The sequence below is a fragment of the Aulonocara stuartgranti genome, assembly GCF_965226115.1.
Source record: "Aulonocara stuartgranti genome assembly, chromosome: 18".
Lineage (NCBI taxonomy): Eukaryota > Metazoa > Chordata > Actinopteri > Cichliformes > Cichlidae > Aulonocara > Aulonocara stuartgranti.
The window spans coordinates 27,264,480-27,283,837 of NC_138954.1; the positions used below are offsets into that span (position 1 = coordinate 27,264,480).

At 41.6% G+C, this 19,358-nt stretch overlaps 2 protein-coding genes across 3 annotated transcripts in view; both read right to left on the reverse strand.

Moving 5' to 3' along the window:
- Window positions 1-4,086: 4,086 nt before the first annotated feature.
- LOC309693422 (annexin A13-like) lies at window positions 4,087-13,160 on the reverse strand. Its single transcript, XM_082512596.1, has 11 exons — window positions 12,993-13,160; window positions 12,262-12,337; window positions 10,284-10,378; window positions 10,013-10,183; window positions 9,758-9,791; window positions 9,461-9,540; window positions 8,975-9,043; window positions 5,657-5,758; window positions 5,452-5,527; window positions 5,259-5,371; window positions 4,087-5,139 (listed from the first exon to the last, which is right to left on the reverse strand). Exons 1-11 carry the CDS (start codon window positions 13,005-13,007, stop codon window positions 5,020-5,022), a joined length of 951 nt encoding a protein of 316 aa, XP_082368722.1. The 5' UTR covers window positions 13,008-13,160; the 3' UTR covers window positions 4,087-5,019.
- Window positions 13,161-14,845: 1,685 nt separating this feature from the next.
- gpr158b (G protein-coupled receptor 158b) overlaps window positions 14,846-19,358 on the reverse strand; it is an 85,484-nt gene continuing 80,971 nt past the window's right edge. For both annotated transcript variants that reach the window (XM_082513376.1, XM_082513377.1), the window contains one exon: window positions 14,846-17,614. In XM_082513376.1, coding sequence (XP_082369502.1) covers window positions 16,655-17,614 — 960 coding nt within the window. In that variant the 3' untranslated portion in view covers window positions 14,846-16,654. The remainder of the gene's footprint in view (window positions 17,615-19,358) is intronic.

Genomic DNA, 19,358 nt, shown 5'->3' on the forward strand with positions numbered 1-19,358 from the left:
CCAGCTCTGTTCTAGGATCTCCTCTGGACCCGGTGGAGGTGGTGAGTGACAGGAGAAAGATGGCTAAGCTGTCATCCCTGTTGGACCACATCTCCCACTTCATGCAGGAGACTCTGACAGCACTGAGCAGCTCCTTCAGTGGCAGCCTGCGGCACCCACGATGTGGGACGGAGAGATTTTGCAGGTCTTTCCTTCCAACTGCTGTCAGACTCCATGACATGGTCACTGCAGATGACCACACATGTGCAGACAGACACACACACATCCCATACACAATTGTAACTGTCTCCCTGATGTGCAATACTACCAAGTGCAATTTTTCCTACTATAACAAAGTATTTTATTCTATTTTGTATAGTGCTTTATTCTATTGTATATAGTATTTTATTCTTGTTGTATAGTATGTTATTCTATTTGATCTTATCCTGTTCTATTGTGTTTATCTTAACGTTTACTGCGCTTAAACTTTCTGCTGTGACAAAAAATTTCCCACATATGGGACTAATAAGGGCTTATCTTATCTTATCTTATCTTATCTTATCTTACTTTATCCTCAGGGTGTCCTGCATTAGAGTAAGAATGGTTGGTGGTAAGGGGTAACCCCTAACCCTAACCACAAACTCACGTTTTTTTTGTCTTTCTGTGTGCTTCTCGCCTGAGGAAGGCCAGATCTTGGCCGAAACGTCGCGGCATAAGCACACGCTTCATTGATTTTTTTATTTGAGGAGTTTCATTTTATTTTTTTGTTTTTTCTTGATTTAAATTTTTTCCATTAATAAATAACTAAATACTTGTTTCATTTTATACATACACACAAAAAAAATACACTTATAAATAACATATCTGATAACAAATTCATTTTATTTACCTATAATAACAAAGCCCACAGGGACACAAATTCTACACAAATAAATAGTAACACAAGACAACTATTAACGAATAACCGGGACTCATCGGGAGGAGATGAGTGCCTCACAGTGGACTACGGTCCGCAGGGGGAAGAGCACTTCCCAGAACCTTTTCCGGGGTCGGACGGACCCGTTGGGGGGATGGACAGTGCCATTCCTGTTTCCGGCTGGAGACAGGCTCAGTCCTCACTTCCTAATAATAATAATAATAATAATGGATTGGATTTATATAGCGCTTTTCAAGGCACCCAAAGCGCTTTACAATGCCACTATTCATTCACTCTCACATTCACACACTGGTGGAGGCAAGCTACAGTTGTAGCCACAGCTGCCCTGGGGCAGACTGACAGAAGCAAGGCTGCCATATCGCGCCATTGGCCCCTCTGGCCAACACCAGTAGGCGGTAGGGTAAAGTGTCTTGCCCAAGGACACAACGACCAGGACAGAGAGCCCAGGGATCGAACCGGCGACCTTCCGGTTAGTTTCAATCCCCCCCCAACAAAACATGTCCAGGGTTTACAGAAATAGTTTCAATACAGAGAAAATATCAAGGAAGTTGTAAATCACTGGTGGATATATATATTGAACCTTGAAGGAGGTGAGCTAAAGCAGCAAAGGGCCACGCTGGATGACAGTCCTATCAGGTCAAAACAGAAAACTGAGGCAACAGTTTTCCACAGGTCACCAACATTGGACAATGGAAAACTGGAAAACCATTGCCTGGTCTGATGAGTTTCAATTTCTGCTGAATTATTCAGATGGCAGGGTCAGAATTTTGCATACACAACATGATAGCAGAGATCCATCCTGCCTTGTATCTATGATGTCTGTGAGTCAGGCTGGTGGTGGTGGAATAGTGTGGGGGATACCACAGTGACCACAGTGTAACTATAGTCAGGTGTTTACAGCATGATAACACATCATGGCACAAAACTCCAAAAAATCTCAAAGTTGTTGTCAGTGACAATGATTTAAAATCACCTCGACATTTCCCAGAACTCAATGCAAGTGAGCACCTTTGGAATACGGTGGAATCATCAGTGTGCAGCAACTGTGTGACGCTATCACGCGAATATGGACAAAACTTTTCAGGAATCTTTCCAGCAACTTGTGGAAATTATGTCACAAAGAAATTCGAGGCACTTCTGCAGGGAAAAAACAGTCCAACCTTTGAACAAAGTGTAACTAATAAACTGTCTTGTGAGTGCATATATGGCTCTTTATATTCTTGCATGCACTAGTCTTATCAAGAGCTTTACATGCTTCAGTCTGAGATGTGGAGACTGAATGCAAAACATGTTTGCTCTGAGTGGAAGTTGCCAGGTGTTTTCTATTACACATCTAAGAACAGAGGATCTTTATCATGAATTTAAACAGCTGAAATTATATTAGCCAGGTAGTTAACCTCCTAATGGATTTCCTATTCACTTCCACCAATGACCCTCAGTCCCAGAGTGCTGCACTTCTTTGGCACAACATCAAAAAAGTGCATAACGATCCTGGGCATATGCTCTATAAAATCCGATAGACCGCTTGATGTTATTATTTCGCTCTTTGAAGTCATGACCCTCAGGTTATGTGTGCTATAGATTATTCATTAAATCAAGACTCACAGGGGATCGGTGTTTTCTTCACCAGAAATGAATAAACCTGAAAAATGAAAAGTTTGTGCACAGCTTCTCTCAAAATCCTAGCTGGGAGGCCAAAGAGAAGACGCAGGCAGACATAGGCTAACATAACAGAAGGAGAGTATGTCTTGGGATAAATTGAAACCACCCGCAGGCCAATGGGTGACTGACTGGATGAGTTACGGTGGGCTGAAGAAGATAAAGGTCAGGGCACTGCAGTAGACACTGGAGCTGCGTCTAGCTTGGCTAAGAACATTAGCACTGTGGATAATAGATTACAGATGGATGATCGAGCAAGCAGGAGTGTGGCAGCTAGGTATGGATGTGTCATTGGGCAGTACATGATTTTGCACGGAGACTTTATTATATAACCATAATTTGTTTTGATATTATCAATTTTCTGGGCTTTCAGAATATGAAAGGACAGGAAATAAATGCCATAACACTAACTGACTACACATTTATTTAGGGACTGCACAAATATGAGCAGAGACAGAAGAGAGTGAGAAATTAAAGAGAAAATAAAAACTATAAAGGTTTAATTTTATGGCTAAACTATCAGAAACTTTTAATGTTTCAGTCTACATCCACCCACCATCACACTTCCCCTACCACAACAACCAGCACCAGTAATTTCCCAACAGTCCCTCATTGAAAAATGTTGCAATAGGATCGCTTTCCCTAAAAAAAATACAGTATTTCAAAATGTTTTGCACATCAAGCTTGTGTCTATACATGCATGCATGGAAAACAAACCTTTGTGCTTTTCTGTGGCGAGTACACAAACCTCAGGCAGACAGATAAATGGCCTGCCAGACGCCGAGCGTAGCACGAGGTGGAAGGAAAGTGGTCGACATATGGTGCGCAGACTGCAGACGAAGAGGTAGCAAAAATGTGCACAAAGCAGGTGCACTCTAAACTTTACCCTGATACTGAAACAAACTTCACATCAAGACAGGAAAAAGGAGAGCGATACAGAAAGAAAGAAAGTCAAGTTAGGGGAAGACAAGTGAATAATCGTCCCCTCGTTGTGTCCCTGCATCTGGAAGCACTTCTCACTTGTTTTGAAGTTTTTATCCCCACAATCCACTCGCAGTTTCTGTGCTCGGAAGAAGGTCCCGCTGTTTAAAAGGTGTATGCTTTTGTGTGATTTTTTACACACCACACACACATAAACTCTTAAATGATCTCCAAATCAGGATAAACGTTAAAGCCCAAATATGGAAAGTGGATCATTAAAGAACTATTTATTAGATTTGTTATACAAAGCACATTATAATCGGGGGCTAAACTTACCATTAATTTCACTATGATTTCCTCTGATGCCAGTTTCCTGAAAGGAGGCGAATACAAGTGATGCAACACTGCTCTCTGCAGGAAATGAAGAAAATGTCAAATATTTTTGGTGTTACAGTTAAAATTTATTATCACTTCATATTCTGTGTACGCATACCACGTTTAAACTTACATTGCAATAAAATAATGATTACTTACTCCATGTAATGAACTGTTTGCTAGTTAATTTGCTATATGACAACACAACAACAGTATATTCTGTCACTATTTAATCAGTCGGGTTAAATTATATATCTCAATACAGACACTGTGACTATCAAGGGGACTGCACTTCAGGGCTTACAAAACAACATCTCGTTCAATATTTTGACGATCAACTGTCCTTCTGTGTGGTGAGTTTAGTTTACTGAATGAAAACAGAAAGAAGTCCAATGTGTATAAATGTGAGACCAAGGCAACTTGTGAGCTGTGACTGAAAAGAAAAACTGTGAGAGGTTAAAAATCCCATTTAACATTTAGGGATGTGACTACAAAAAACTAGTACTGTATACTTTGAAACATTCAGGCCTTTGGCAATACTGTAACACATGATTAACAGTGCATTCAGATACAAGAGCTCAGATGTGAAGAATCGGCACTTAAGTGGAGGGTGTTGCAGCAGAAAGTAAATTGCATTGCTTTAATATTAAGAAAGGCATCTTTTAGTCAAATAAATAAAGTGACATATCACAGGAAGCCGTATGCTATACATAGCAGCAACAGCAGCAGCTCCTTAAAGTTTGCAGCTTTCAAATATGCTTGAAATTAAGATGCTGCTTGATGATATTATGATATGGATAAAGACATGAGCTTCACTATGTTCCAGTGCACTTGTTGTATGTAAGTTCTATAATGCTGCTATAATTCAGTCAAATAAATATTCAATGCATCTTAACTATATTGGGCTATAATGGTAAGGAAATTCTACGGTTTTAATGATCTTTGCAACAAAGTGTGTATTTAGAGACTATAATATTGTAATGATTGAGTTGTTTTTGGTCCATGCTGTAAAGAGAACTGATAGAGTGAGAAAGAGAGGAAACGGGATGGATTTAGTGAGTGGATGAGAGACACTGGTAAAGAAGGGAAAGTGTGAGTGTGTTATGTTTCACTGTGGTTAACTAAGGAAGGAGCGGGAGGAAAGTGTTTTAGTGCAGGATCTCAATGAGGAGGCGCTTGAAGTCTCCACCGCACTCAGAATCCAGTGCATCTTTCAGGGTTACGTCGTACTTCTCCAGGTACATGTCCTTCACCGTGTCCAGATCAATCTGTGGGTTGGCGAAATAAAGAGGATGTCACACACTTTTAGACTCTCAGACCTTATCGAGGGTATACTTACACTTGCACACTAGGCCATACACTCACACACAGAGAGACACACACTTGCCTCAGAGCGGCCTACGATGATACGAATCAGTGTGTCCTCATCGGTGCCCAGTCCATTCATGGCAGCGTTAAGACGCCGAGCGAAATACAGCTGTGGGTTCTTAGCGCACCTTACTAAAAATAACACACAAACACAGAGTTACTGAAAATCAAAGATATTTCACTGACTTCTGAATGCTTGTGGTCTTACGTACCGAGAGTAATGTAGCAGTCCTTAAGTGTCCCCGTGGCCTCCGAGTCAATGGTGTCCAAAATGTCTGTTCCTGAAAGCTGCAAGACAGCTGGTTAACATGAGACCTGATAACAGCAGTAAGGAGTGAGTGAAATGACAAACGAATGAATAAATGAGTTAGAACAGCAAAAAAAAGAAAACGTGCAACGATTGAATGTAGTACATACCGCCTCATAGGCTTTGAACATGGCCTGAAGCTGCAGGTAGTTCCTGTGTGTCAGGATGTAGGTGAAGGTGGACTCGTCTGTGCCAAACCTGCCTTCTCCTGCCTGATGAGAACAAAGAGAAGAAAAAATACAACATTTCAAAGAATATGGATCATCCCTCAGTGTTTTTAAGCAACATAAATTGATCTATTTTCTTCTGCTTATCCAATTCTAGATGTAGGGTATCCCGGCTGTCACAGGGCGAGAGGCGTGGTGCACCCTGGACAGGTCGCCAGTCTGTCGCAGGGCTAACACATAGAGACAGACAACAATTCACATTCACACTTATGGGTAATTTAGAATCACCAGTTAACCTAACCCCACTAACTGCATGTCTTTGGTTCATGTGAGGAAGCGCTGGATTCAAACACAGGGCTGTCTTGCTGTGAGGAAACAGTGCTAGCCACCATGCTAGCATCAACATAAATCCTTGACACTTTCAGTCGTCAGTTACGTAAAAGAAATGATGAGAACATGTGTTAATTTGCTCAGATGGGGGACAAGAGTAAGTTGACAGTGTGTATATTAGAATGACTATAAAAGCTATTTATGTTATTAGTAGGGTTGCCAACCGTCCCTTAAAATACGGAATCGTCCCGTATTTCGAAACAAAAGCACACGTCCCGTATTGAGCTAATAAGGGACGCACTTTGTCCCGTAATACAGTGAGAATCAAAAGTAGTCTATAAATGTTAATGGAATTAACACTTTGTTTGAAAACATAATTCCCAGCCCCTCTCCTGCTTTGTGACCAATGAGCTGACAGCACACTTATGACAATTCGAGTATGACAATTCAGATTATCGCTCATCTCATTGGTCGAGGAAAGGTCGCTTGCGGAGAAAATACCGGAAGACAACAGATGACCACAACAAGAAGCATGGCCAACAGGGGAACAAACGCCGACTCTGCGGTGCAAGTCTCGGACGACAGTACACCTAAAGCTGGGCAGACACTGTGCGATTTTTTTCAGTCACGTTATTCAGCTCCTGCTCAAACTGCACGATTGACTCGCAGGGGTTAGAAGTTCGTATGTCACGATGTACTCTCACACTATACCGCCCGATGCTCTGATGCGACCTGAGTGCTCACACTGTGCCTCCATAACATGAAGGTTATAACAGAAAATCTGTCGCTCTCTCTGTCTCTCACTCACACAGACACACCACCACCATCAACTTTGCTAAATTGCTAATGAAAAACATGATCAGGCAGCTGTGATTGAGCAGCAGTGTAAATTCAACTATTTTCACGGTTGTTGTGGTCGTGATAATTTTGTGATGCCACATGGAAAAGGCTCGGATGAGCTTTCCAAAGTTCTACAAGTTGTGCCTCCATCGCTTGTGTCCAGATCACACGCTGCACTGCCGTGCTGCGCCGTCTTTTTCACCAACGTTTACGTGTTTGCGCGCGAGCAGTGTGAGCGGCTGTGGTGAGAACCTCACGAGCGATTGATGATCGGGAGCTGGTCGTGAGGTGTTAATCACTTCTCGTTACCCCACGTATACTACACGACGCACGATGAAGGCCAAAATCGGTCCGATCACTCAAAAATCGGCTCAAAATGGGCCAAAAATCGCACAGTGTGAGCCCAGCATTAGAGCAGCAATGTTTGTTCCCCTCAGAGAAAGGGAAGAATGGGAAAAGGAAAACACCTGGCTGGAAAACGTTAATATGGGCATGTGCAGTGAATATCAGCGCTATGTGGCCAGAAGTGTGATAATATAATTTATTTTGTGTAATAAACAACTGCAAGGATAGATGATTACAACAAATAGATGACTAATACATAAAAGTAATACATAGATGAATAATGATGATGAGTTATGATGCGTAATCATGGGAACAAGCAGGTTTACAAACAGGAGCAGCTGATTAGCTTTAGAAAAGCTGAAATAATACCTCAACTGAAGCCAATTGTACTAAATGCACTAAATGTGCACTGTTACAAGAATATTTTTCTTTCTATTGTTTTCTATTATTTTAAGTTAAGCAGGACAGAGTTCTTTTAAAGAAAGATTTACTTATATTCTCAAAAGTTAAGCATGACAGGCTTCTGTTTAAGAAAGAGACCTGTTTTACTGTGTTAATGTTGTCATTTTGAGCTAAAAATAAATGGCTAAATGATCATTTGTTTCACATGTGTTCATATCACAAAGAATAGAATATGCATCTACTTAAATCAACTTCAAGTCAAATGGTTAAAAAAATAATTTCACACACAAAAAAAGAGCTAGAAAATTCACCACACTGGGAAGGGTGAAGACAACTGGGTCGCCCGGCCCTGGCCACGAGGTGTCCCTTATTTATTTTTCAGGGAGTTGGCAACCCTAGTTATTAGACTCTGTAGAGCCACGTTAGTAGCTCTGTGTAACCCAGTATCACGGCAACGCTTGCGTGTAATAAACGCGCCAGTCCACCGTGCGTATGTATGAGGAGAAGGAGAAATTTTATTTCAAGCCAACAAGAAAACAATCGAGGAAAAGTGTTTAAAGAGACATTATTAACACATTTACATGTAAATATATATTAGCCATATAGCTTCATCATTTCTGGTATAGAAGGAGGCTGGAATGTCTTCATACTTTCCTGTTATTATGACTTTTTGGCTTTAAATATATTACCTGCTCGTACTGCAACTTAAGCGTGTAGCTTAACTTATGCTTGTCCATTTCGCGCTTTGGAGAGGCAAAGCAAGACATGCACTGTATTCCTATTGGGCAGATAATTCTAAATATCAATACTATCTAAACCAACGCTGGTATTGGTATTGGATCAATACTAGCGTGATAGGATTGACATTTGTTTCCATAGCCTATAAAACATTTAACCACATTTCCAAGCCTCAAATCATAAAGGGAGGGTGAAAAAGGTCAAGTCTTGATAATGTGACTAACCACTGGTTTTATACTGTCCGTGGCTAAATCCTGCAGCCTAATGCATTAGCATTGTATATTTACTAAGGACATTAAGTTTCCTATTTAATAAGTTATTTAGTCACATTTTTGAGGCATTCCTCTAGAATCTTTACTAAAAAAAGATGCTTCCGTCTGGGGTGGTGGACTGCTCAACGACAGCTGTAGTCAGCGTCTATTCTTTAAAACACTGCATAAACTTTAACTGAATAATATGTGGGATTCTGTGATGTACATGTGATTCCAGGATTACATGCTTATGCATCTAAATCAGGCATCCGCTTACCGACATCAAACTACATCGGTGTGATTAAAAGGGCAACCTGTGTTATGGGCTTTGAAATGAAAAAAATTCAACACGCACCTCAAACAGAGATGCAGCATCTTGTTCAGCTAAATCCTCGTCCACCTCGTAGCCCTCGTCTCTGCTTGCCTGTAGACAAAGAGATTGGAGGATAGGACAAGAAATTAGGAGGGGTTTAAAATGAAAGATGAGGGACAAGAACTTAATGAGATAACAATGATGTGCTCCAGATTAAGTGGATAAATTGAAAGCCACCGAGCTCTTTGGATTGGCATTGCTGTAGAACTTGAGTCACTTCATGTTTGTCATTTTTTCTGGGGGAAAAGGAAAAGAGAGGGGAAGCAGGAGAGGGTGGGGGCCCTGAAAAAGCTGGAGAGGGAAGCATGCCTAACAATCTAGTGAATGTCTCAGTGGGTGAGTCACAGCATAGAGAACAATTCTTCGAGCTATAACCAAGGACAAAAGCTTCCATTTGTCTGCGAAGCTCAGAGATTCAAGAAACAGTGCAAAAGACAATGCATTTCCTGGTTGGAACCTTTTTTGTACCTGCAGCAGTGAAATTAGGAGGTTCCTCACATCTCCACTGGTATCATCCTCGATATCTGCCTCCAGGTCACGCTCGTTCACTGTAAGGGAAGTGTGCAATGTGAACTTCTATGTCAACAACAGATTTTGTAATGTGATCTAAATGTGGATAAAGTCAGACAGCAGAAAACGTGGAAAACACAAGTCACTACACCCAGATGAAATTATAACATTGGTATTCTGTGCGTTAGTTAACCAGCCACACTTTCCAGTATGAAAGGAAAGGAACACCCTGAGATGACTCAGAGGAAACGTTACCCTGGGCATATGCCTCCCTGTAGCTCAAGATGTCCTGTTGGGTGAAAAAAGACAGCATTAAGATGATGTTTCTGTTTTTCTCACATCTTACAGCATCTGTTTTATCTTCCCCGTGTCACATCTTCTTATGTATTCTGAAGACAAAACGCAGCACTGTTGCCTTTACTTTGTCACCATTGTGATTTAACTGTCAGCTCTAATAAAAACACACTGCGCCAGAACACCGTTTATCCACAGCACCGTCGATCCACAGACCTGATTCGTCGCCGTGCACAAGATCTCAACGAGTACGGCTTCATCCGTGCCCGCCCCCTTCATGGCCTTCCTCAGCTCCTTGGCGAAGTAAAGGTGAGGAGGGTCACACATAGCCATGACGGCTTTCTCAAAACTACCTGTTAGTTCCTTCTTCAGGACCTCCTCTAACTCCTGAGGAAATACATAGGTCACATGATTTGCAGTTATTCTGTGTGTGTGTGTGTGCGTGTGTGTGTGTGTGTGTAACATCCAGAAAGAGACAGGTACGTACATCATCATATTTTTCAAAGTAGGCCTGTTTGATCTCCACACGCTGAGCTGCAGAGCGATTGGCCAGAATCTGGATAATGGCCTCTTCATCTGTGCCTGGAGAAAATACAGCAGAACAGACCTGAAGGATTGATTCAAATGACTTTATTATCACAGCAACGTTAGACTATTACTGGGCTGATAACGTCACACTGACGGAAGTCACCAGGACAGACCTTTTTGTTTCTGTTAAAGGACTTTCAGATGAATATCCTTCTCTTAAACATTGGGATAAAGAGCAGTGATAAAAGTGCAGATATACACACACAGCAAAGACGCTGTTCTAAGCACTTGCATCAACTCCTGGGGTGGCTGTAGCTCAGGAGGTCAAGCAGGTCATCTACTGATTAGTGGTTCGATCCCTGGCTCCTCCAGTCGGCATGCCAAGTATCCTTGGACAAGATACTAACCCCAAGTTGCTCTCTGATGCATCCATTGGAGTATGAATGTTAGTTAGGAAGCCATAAAAAGCTTAGAAGAAAGTGAATGTGGCATGTTGTATAGAGTGCTTTGTGTACTTTGGGAGAGTAGAAAAGTGCTAAATAAGATTCAGACCATTTAACTCCCAACCAGGAAGTCTGGTTTGCTGCGAGACAACAGTGCTAAGCATCGCGTCACTGTGCTGGCTGCTAACACTATAGAGGACGTAACATGTTGATTAGTACTGAACTCTCCAAGTAGATATTTTATTATCCCTAAATCCGCTTCTGCCACACTTATTAAAATCTGTATTTTCTAGAGAGGGTTTGCTTATTTCAGTTTTAATTAGTTTATCTAGTGTTTTACACATTTGCCTCACACGTAAAGGTTTCCCTGTTTAATCCCAGCAAGAGGCATCTGCTGTTAATATCCAACATGCAGAGCGACCTGCTGGGATGAGCACTTGTGAATAACGGAGCCGCTGAAAACAGCTTTCAGTTTCTTTATTTTCTGTCATATAAATCCTAGTGTTAATGTCATAACAAGTATGGCCAATGTTTCCAATAATGACATGAGAAAATGTCTGCTTTACAAGAGCAAGCCAATCATTAGAGTTGGATAAGGAGGGTGGTCATAAAGGATGAGGCTGCACCAATGCCCAATACGAATAGTAATCAATAAAAATTGAATTGTGAATCATCTGAAGCTACTCTACTAGAGTCCTAGAAAAAAGAATAAAAAAAAAAAATAGGGATCTGGAAATGACCAAAAGAGTTAAAAAAAGACAACAGTTTGAAGATGTACTCAATCAATGTACCTGAGATATGGATTCTGATATAATTTACCTCAAATACCACATAATCCCTGTAAATGCTGTTTCATGACAGAACCAAACATACACATCAACAGGGGAGGTTATTAGCTGTGCAAATACTCTGATGCATTGTGTAACGTCACTTTGTTCACAACAACAGTTGTAAGCTGTGGGGAACACTGCAGGCTTGGTGAGAAGAACAACTCCAGTGAGCAGGTAGCAGATAATGCCAGTGAGGATTTAGTAACACAACCGACTGAAGCTTATGTCCACGCTGTGTGAGAGGCAGGCTTTGAAACCTACACCCACCTATCTTGTGAAAGTACCACTGCATAAAGATCTTTGCAGACTATGACATTTGCCTCTCTGTACCAACACCAGTTCTCAGTGGAGTACGCCTCGTACTGTAGTTACATCAAACTTAGCAAGTGTTGAAATTAACTCTCTGCAACACATAAAATGTAATATTGATTTTTCTGAGTGTTTCTCTGTTATTAGTCTGAAAACTTTTAGGCATAAAAAGACAAATCCCCACTTTTTACAAATGCTTTACTATCAGTTAAATTAGAGGCTCTATTACGACCTTACTAAACTGCAATTATCATAATCATGATCAAACACACAAAGAGAGTCTTCACATGACTACAGCATAACCTAATATACTTCCTGAGAGAGGAGTTAAAACAATAAACTTGTATGTACTTACCTAAACCTTTACAGGCTTTTCGAATAGCTTTTATATCTGCTGTAACATCAAAGTCCTCACATGGGACTATAGTGGGCTGGAGAACACACAATCGCAGAAAATATTGAATATTCTTAGTAATAAATTCAAACAGTTCATTCAAAGCAGCCACAACAGGTAAAGCAAATCAATCAATCAATAAGACTGACTCATAATGTTACATTAGAAAAGTGCCGGCATTTAACTACAACTGTAACCTTGTCCACGCAGATGAAAGGGTGAGGTCGTTGAAAGGAGTTAATATGGTGTTACATTCAGGCTCCTGCGGAGAAAAGGGTGCTGCCTGTGTGTGATCGCTGAGTCATGGGGCAGCAGCAGCAGCAGCCTCCTCTTCTCGCCCACCCTTGGTCTAATACAATGCGGCCTTATTGATCTGATCTTACAGAAATGCCTTTTTCCCTGGGCCTGGCATGGCACACTCCCTTGCTCAAGTTAACTGCGCCAGCTCTGTCTGTCTTTACACACCGCAGGCCACACAAACACAACAAAACTGAAGAAAATAATAAAAGTGACGCTCTCGCGGAGGCTGTCTGCGGTACTCAGTGAGGCTGTAGCTCAGCGTCTCTGCTGTCAGAGTTTGGATCTTCAATATTCATCCTAACACCAAACTTTTAGGCACTTTTATAATACATTTAAATAACTGCGTTTCAACTCAGCTGAGCTTTTGTCATTAGTTATAGATGACCTCTTACCTGCACGTTGCCCATGTCCTCCACACGCACGTCTTCTGGCTATGATCGAGCTGAAGCTGGATGTGGAGCGTCCTGATGTTGTGCTGCTGTGGAGCTGATGTATCGCGTGTCAAAGAGGACTTGCTGTTCCTGCAGGGACTCAACCCTGTCCGGTGCTGCAGCGATGACGTCACCGCGGCTCATTGCATTAGCAGGATGAAACAGGGTGCTGCTGCTGGAGGTAACCTCCCGGTTAACCTTCAACTTACCGCAACGGTTCTTTTCCTTTAATTCTTATCATGTATTTAATCTGTAACCTGTAACTCTTTCAGAGTCTAAAATTGCACTACAACACCACTGCATTTAACAGTAGGCTACATCAAGATATTTTAAAAACTTACTAGCTTATAAAGTGTGATACAATATTAAATACTGTCCCGGTACCAAAGAGCATTAACATGCTCACACCTCAATGGAAATACAGCTCTTATGATACCAAGTTTGTTCTTCTACTCAGATAAATTTGTTAAATCTTAGATTTTTATGTTTTGTACTTTGATGCCACCTTGTGCGAGTTAATCCATAGAATATAACCCCAGTCCATTTAATAAGCGGACACTGGATTAAATTAAATTCTGTTTTATTTACATAGCACCAAATCACAACAATCGACTCGTGGAGCTTTATTTTGTGAGACCCTACAGTTTTAACATTCCTTAAACTGTTTTTTTTAAGAAGAAGAAGAAACTTCCTGCAGAACCAGGCTCAGGGAGGGGCAGCCATCTGCTGCGACCGGCTGAGAGTGATGGAAAGAAGAGAGGACATCGAAACTCTGTAGAAGAGAGTCAGAGATTAATAATAACTAATTATTAAATGTAGAGTGGTGTGTAAACTCATAGTGAGTAAAAAGAGGTGAGAGAAGGAGAAACATTTAGGGGAAGCCACCAGCAGTCAAGGAATATTGCTGCATAACTAAGGGAGGATTCAGGGTCCCCTGATCCGGTTCTGACTATAAGCTTTGTCAAAAAGCAAAGTTTTAAGCCTGATCTTAAAAGTAGAGTGAGTGTCTGTCTCCTGAATCCAAACTGGAAGCTGGTTCCACAGAAGAGGGGCCTGAAAGCTGAAGGCTCTCCCTCCCATTCTACTTTTAAATACTCTAGGAACAACAAGTAAACCTGCAGTTTAGAAAACTGCTCTATTGGGGTGGTCTAAGAGGTGTTTAAGATAAGATAGGACCTGATTATTACAGACCTTTTATTTCAGGAGAAAGATTTAAAATTAGATTCTGGATTTAACAGCGAGCCAATGAAAAAAGCTAATATGTGAGAAACATGCTCTCTCTTTCTAGTCCCTGTCAGGACTCTCACTCCAGCATTTTGGATCAACTGAAGGCTTTTCAGGGAACTTTCACAGGGAGCAGGGATTGTCACAGCATAACAGAAAGTCACATAAATCAGAGAGAACAAGGAGAGCTCAGCGGTCTGTGGCCACTGCCTGCTAAGCCATTCTCTCTTTGTGTGTTAAACTTTGTGTCTTTTTTGGCAGTTTTATACATGATTGCTACATGCACTTATTTCAACTGATGGGCAAAATAAATATTATATCTCTCCACAGGGTGGCAGTGTTGAGTGGGATTAGGATAGGATTTACAGGAGGCTAAATTTAGAACTAAAAAGTGGCAAACACAAGGTGTTTTGAAAAGAAAGGAATGCTGATTCTTTTTTAAATTTAAATTGAAAACACTACTTTTAATGAGTAAAGATGAGCAATTATGTGTGATTTTGTTTGGTTTTTGTTTACATTTTGAATAGTAAAAAATCTTCAAACATTCAAATCAGAGTAAAAAACAATAGTCAGGGAGAGCCTGGATTTCATAGAAACATTTAATTCAGAGCTGATAACAGAATATTTACTGTATGTACATGCAACACAATATGGAATGTACAATATAAATAATCCCAGGTGGATGCTACGACAGCTTGCAACTTTGGAGCAACACTAGACAGTATAACGAGCATTAAATACACGTAGGTAACGTTCCGTTTCAAGCTCCCTCAAAACATCTGACAGAAATGTGAAAGTCGGAGTTGTGGGTCATGTTTGTTTATCAAGCTTCTTTTTTTAAAAATATTTTTATTTTATAGAGCCAGACCTCACACAGGGAATTCTTCCCTACGATGCTAGATAAATACAGATTTGAAACAAACCCCACATGCTTTCATAAGAAATGCAAAGGTGAATTCTGGTGCATCACGTTCCCTAAATTTTCACAGTCATGCACACACAACCCTCATGAAGCTGAACTGACTATTTTGTGTGACCGTACTGCTTCTAGGTGCCAATGGTGGGTGGCTGATTACAGGACAGAAAGGCTGGCTGTTGTTGTTGTTGTTGTTATTGTCATTTCTGGACACGATGCTGTGATGGTAAATGACTCACATTCTGTCAGTGAGAAAGTGGCAAAGAAAAAAAACGTTCTGGTCATGCATCGTTGTAGCTTTAGAAATAGAAAATGTGCAAAGATTTAAGGGAAGGTGCATTCAAGCAGATGGTAAATGGGCAACTAAGTGATGGGGTGGTGAGGGGAATGCATTATTCACATCATCCACTCTAGTCTTGGTCCTGGTTCTTGGAGGATCTCGTCACAGTTTCAGTGGATGTGTAGATACTACAGCCTCTGATCCAAGAGTCTTTTTTTTATTGGTTTTAAAAAAAGGGGGGCGGGGCATCCTGGGAAAGAATACAACAGTAAACAAATATCAGCAGACAGGAGAGCCTGATGGATATTTTAGTACTCCTCAACTGTAACTGCGACCATTTGAAACACAGTGCACATCACTTCGAAAGCATCATGTAAGGAGACGAATACCATAGGCACGACATCGAAGGCTCCACTGTCTTATTTGAGAACACGCTGACCCATAAACATTTAGCTACTGGATGCTCGACAGTATGCCACATGCAACGGCTTTTTTTAGAAAAAAACATATACTGTATATGGAAAGCTTTTACTAAAACACACAGCTTGTCTCATTTGGCTGCGGTACAATCCTCTGTTATTCCCACGTTTCTCTAATCTAACAGATCATCTTGGCGACATGAATTATGCATTTGGCCTAAAGATAAGGCATCGCAGCTGTGTCTGGGGCTTTGGTCTTGCTTCTCAGATCTCATTTTCTGTTTATTTTTTCCTTAGGTCTTTTCTCCCTGCTGCTGATCTGATATAAGTAAGTCTCCACTGGCTCGGTGCGTAACGTAGAACATCGTCGGCATAACACGTGAGACCGACGGCGAGCCCAGGTTAAGAGTCGACGGTGCTTTGTGGTGAACGATTGTCTGCTCTGCTCGTAAATACGGGTATTCTTTTTTTTTTTCAAAATGGACTCAGTGTGAAAAAACATACAGAATATGTAACTTTGACAAATGTGCAAGCAAAAGTGTAAAAAACAAACCAAAAAAATCATTTAAAGTGTTTTTAAGGTTGCATTACTGCATATAAGAACAAGATGGTTGCTGTGTAGCAATTAATTATGTCTGGATTGCATCAATAGGCAGCAGAGTAGATGTTCCTTTCCTCACAACATACTTCTCATTAAGGTGACCCACAGGAAACCCTTCTCATGAAATGCAATATCTGTCATCTGGATATGAAAAAAGTACGTTCATTCGTCCCCCGGCAGTCATCACGCCCTCTCCCCAGAGTCCTGAAAGTCCCAGGGGCAAACGTCAACCATTTTCGCCCCGGGTTTATAACTAGTGCTCAAAGAGCCGTCTTTCTTCTTCTCTGATGATTTTCTAGTCTGAGCCAAGCTGCCGTGCGTGAGCTCGGTCTCCCGGGAGAAAACCTCCGCCCTCCTGACCTCCATCACCTCTGGGTCTCTTGTTGAGCTCCTCCGCCGCTCAGAAACCGGCCCGCCGCATTCTGAAGACTGGCTGACCCTTCTCCTCTCCGACGGAGGCTTGCTGGAGGAGCTCCGCCTTTCTCTACTCTTCTCCCTCCCTTTCTCCTTCTCAGCTTTGTGGTTGGATGAGCTGGAGCCTTTCCGTTTCTTCTTGTGTGAAGTGGGGCTGTTGCAGGTCTTCTCCTGCTTAGGTGAAGGTGGGCCGGTGTAGTCCCATGGGCAGATTTCGACCATCAGAGACGGGGGCTGTAAAAGGCTGCCTGTGGACTTGGAGTGGTCTGAGTGAAGCCCTTTGGGTTTCCCATCAGTAGGCGTGACACTCTTCTTACGCCTGATTCTGTCTGGAGAAATGGAATCCGAATCTCCTTTCAGCATGGGTTGCTCATCGAATTCCCAGGGACACACATCCGGCTTGAGAGGAAGAGGTGACCTGGGTGCCCGAGATTTCCGTGTTTCCCTTCCTTCCTCCTTTTCTCCTCCTTTATCTTTGGCGCGGCGTCTGTTGGAAGGAGACTGGCCCGTCTTCTGCCTCTGCTGGGACCGACCACCTTTGGTGACTCCAGAGCTGCTGCTGCTGCCTCTCCGGCCCGAGGTGGTTTCTCCAGGAGCGATGGAAACGTGCTTCTGGGTTTTTGCTTCTGAGGGAGTCTGTGGTTCTTCCATTTCCCAGGAACAAACCTCGGACACATCGTAAAGGTTCCTCCCCGTCTCAGAGCAAATTGATGGCTGGCTCCCACTCACCTGTTGGAGAAAGGAGTAAAAATCAAAATGAATGCCAAATCAGTTAATACTACAAGGGGCTCGAGCAAACACTTTCTTAATGTAAGAATTTTGGGGTTAACTGGTTGATTGTCCCTACCAATGATCAGAGAAATCGCTTTATGTCTGTCTGGCTGTTCTGTACCATCATCATCTCATCTACTTTAAACCTGGTGGGTGTATTGCCTGGCCCTCCAGTGAGTGCAGGGCTGAGTTCAAGACTGTTTTGTTGTAGTGGTCCTCATATTTTGGTCAAAAGCTGCTCTCTGTTACCAGTGTTTCCTCTTGAGCGACTTCTGCCTGCTCCACTCTGTGTGGGTGGAGGTGCACACATACACATACATGCATGTTTGTTTGGATATCTGTCAGGACATTCATTCAGATTAATGCATTTTCAAACCTCCCACTGCAAACCTAATTTGAACTTCAACCATAAAAAACAAGTTTTAAACGAAGATAGGTGGACATTTATATTTGGTTCCTATATCACATGACTGCAGTACCTTATTTTTGTTGTTTGGGCATAAGTAAAAATGTAGACTTTTTTTTTTCCAGTCCTGCTTTGAAGCCTCAAGGTGGGTGTTTTCAGTGTTGCCCACTGGTGTTTTACATTGGATCAGACAGGTTAGAGGTGTGTCTGCACCCACATATGCTTGTTACTTGTCAAAGGCTGAATTAATACATTTGAAAGAGAACATCAAGCAGTAACTGTACCTTGACACTGAATTTAAAAATGTAAGTCACAGTGAAAGAGAGATGAAGGCCATTTTCCCTTAGACTTCCTGTCTGCTTGTTAACTCAGAAATCATTAGCTATTTCCAGGTCCAAAGAGCCTTCTGTTCCCAAATTTAAACAAACACTGAGACACAACTGAGAGTTAAAAACTGTCCAAATTCTTTTGTTTGTGTATGTCTAGGCATCCATGAAAAAGAGGATTTAGAAGATTTAGCAGCATTAGAAGTTAGCAGAAAGCTAGCTAGCTAGTTTCCATTAAAAAGCTGATATATTAGCTATTTCTAAAAAACTAAAATGTTCAAATTTGCTAAAACTTTGGAAGCAAACTATGACAGAAAAATAAATATCTGCAACATTTGAGCGTTGCCATAAAGATATGCTACCTGTTGGCCTGCTACAGAGCTATTGTTAGGCTAAAACAGGGGTAGGGAACGTTAGAGCCGGTGTCCTGCAGGTTTTAGATCTCACCCTGGGTCGCCACACCTGAATCAAATGATTAACCAGGCCTCTGGAGAGCTTCAAGACATGTTGAGGAGCTAATTTAGCCATTTAAATCAGCTGTTGGTAAGGTTGATATGTCATCACTTAACAAGCTTTTACAACAAGATGTCTTCTTGCAAACAGATGAGTTTTTGCCTCTTGGCCATTAGAAAGAATGCAGTTTATGGCATTTTTGCACTGGCTTCACTTTTCAGACCCAGCAGCTATATCCACCCTTTATATCCACTCTATGGCAGCAACCTGCAACGTGCCTGTTCTACACAGCCAGGTTCTGAGCAGGTACAATCATTGATTGTCAATCAATGACTGTTACCTCATAGCCATCCTCAGGGATACAATCTTTCAGAATGGAAACTGCACTGCTCTATTAAATGCAACAAAATGATAATAATAACGATAAATGCTCAAATGTCCAAGGTGCTTCATTTGCTTGTCCAGCCAAAAGCAATATAGGAAAAATGTAATGCAAGTTCTAATCACTTTATGGGGA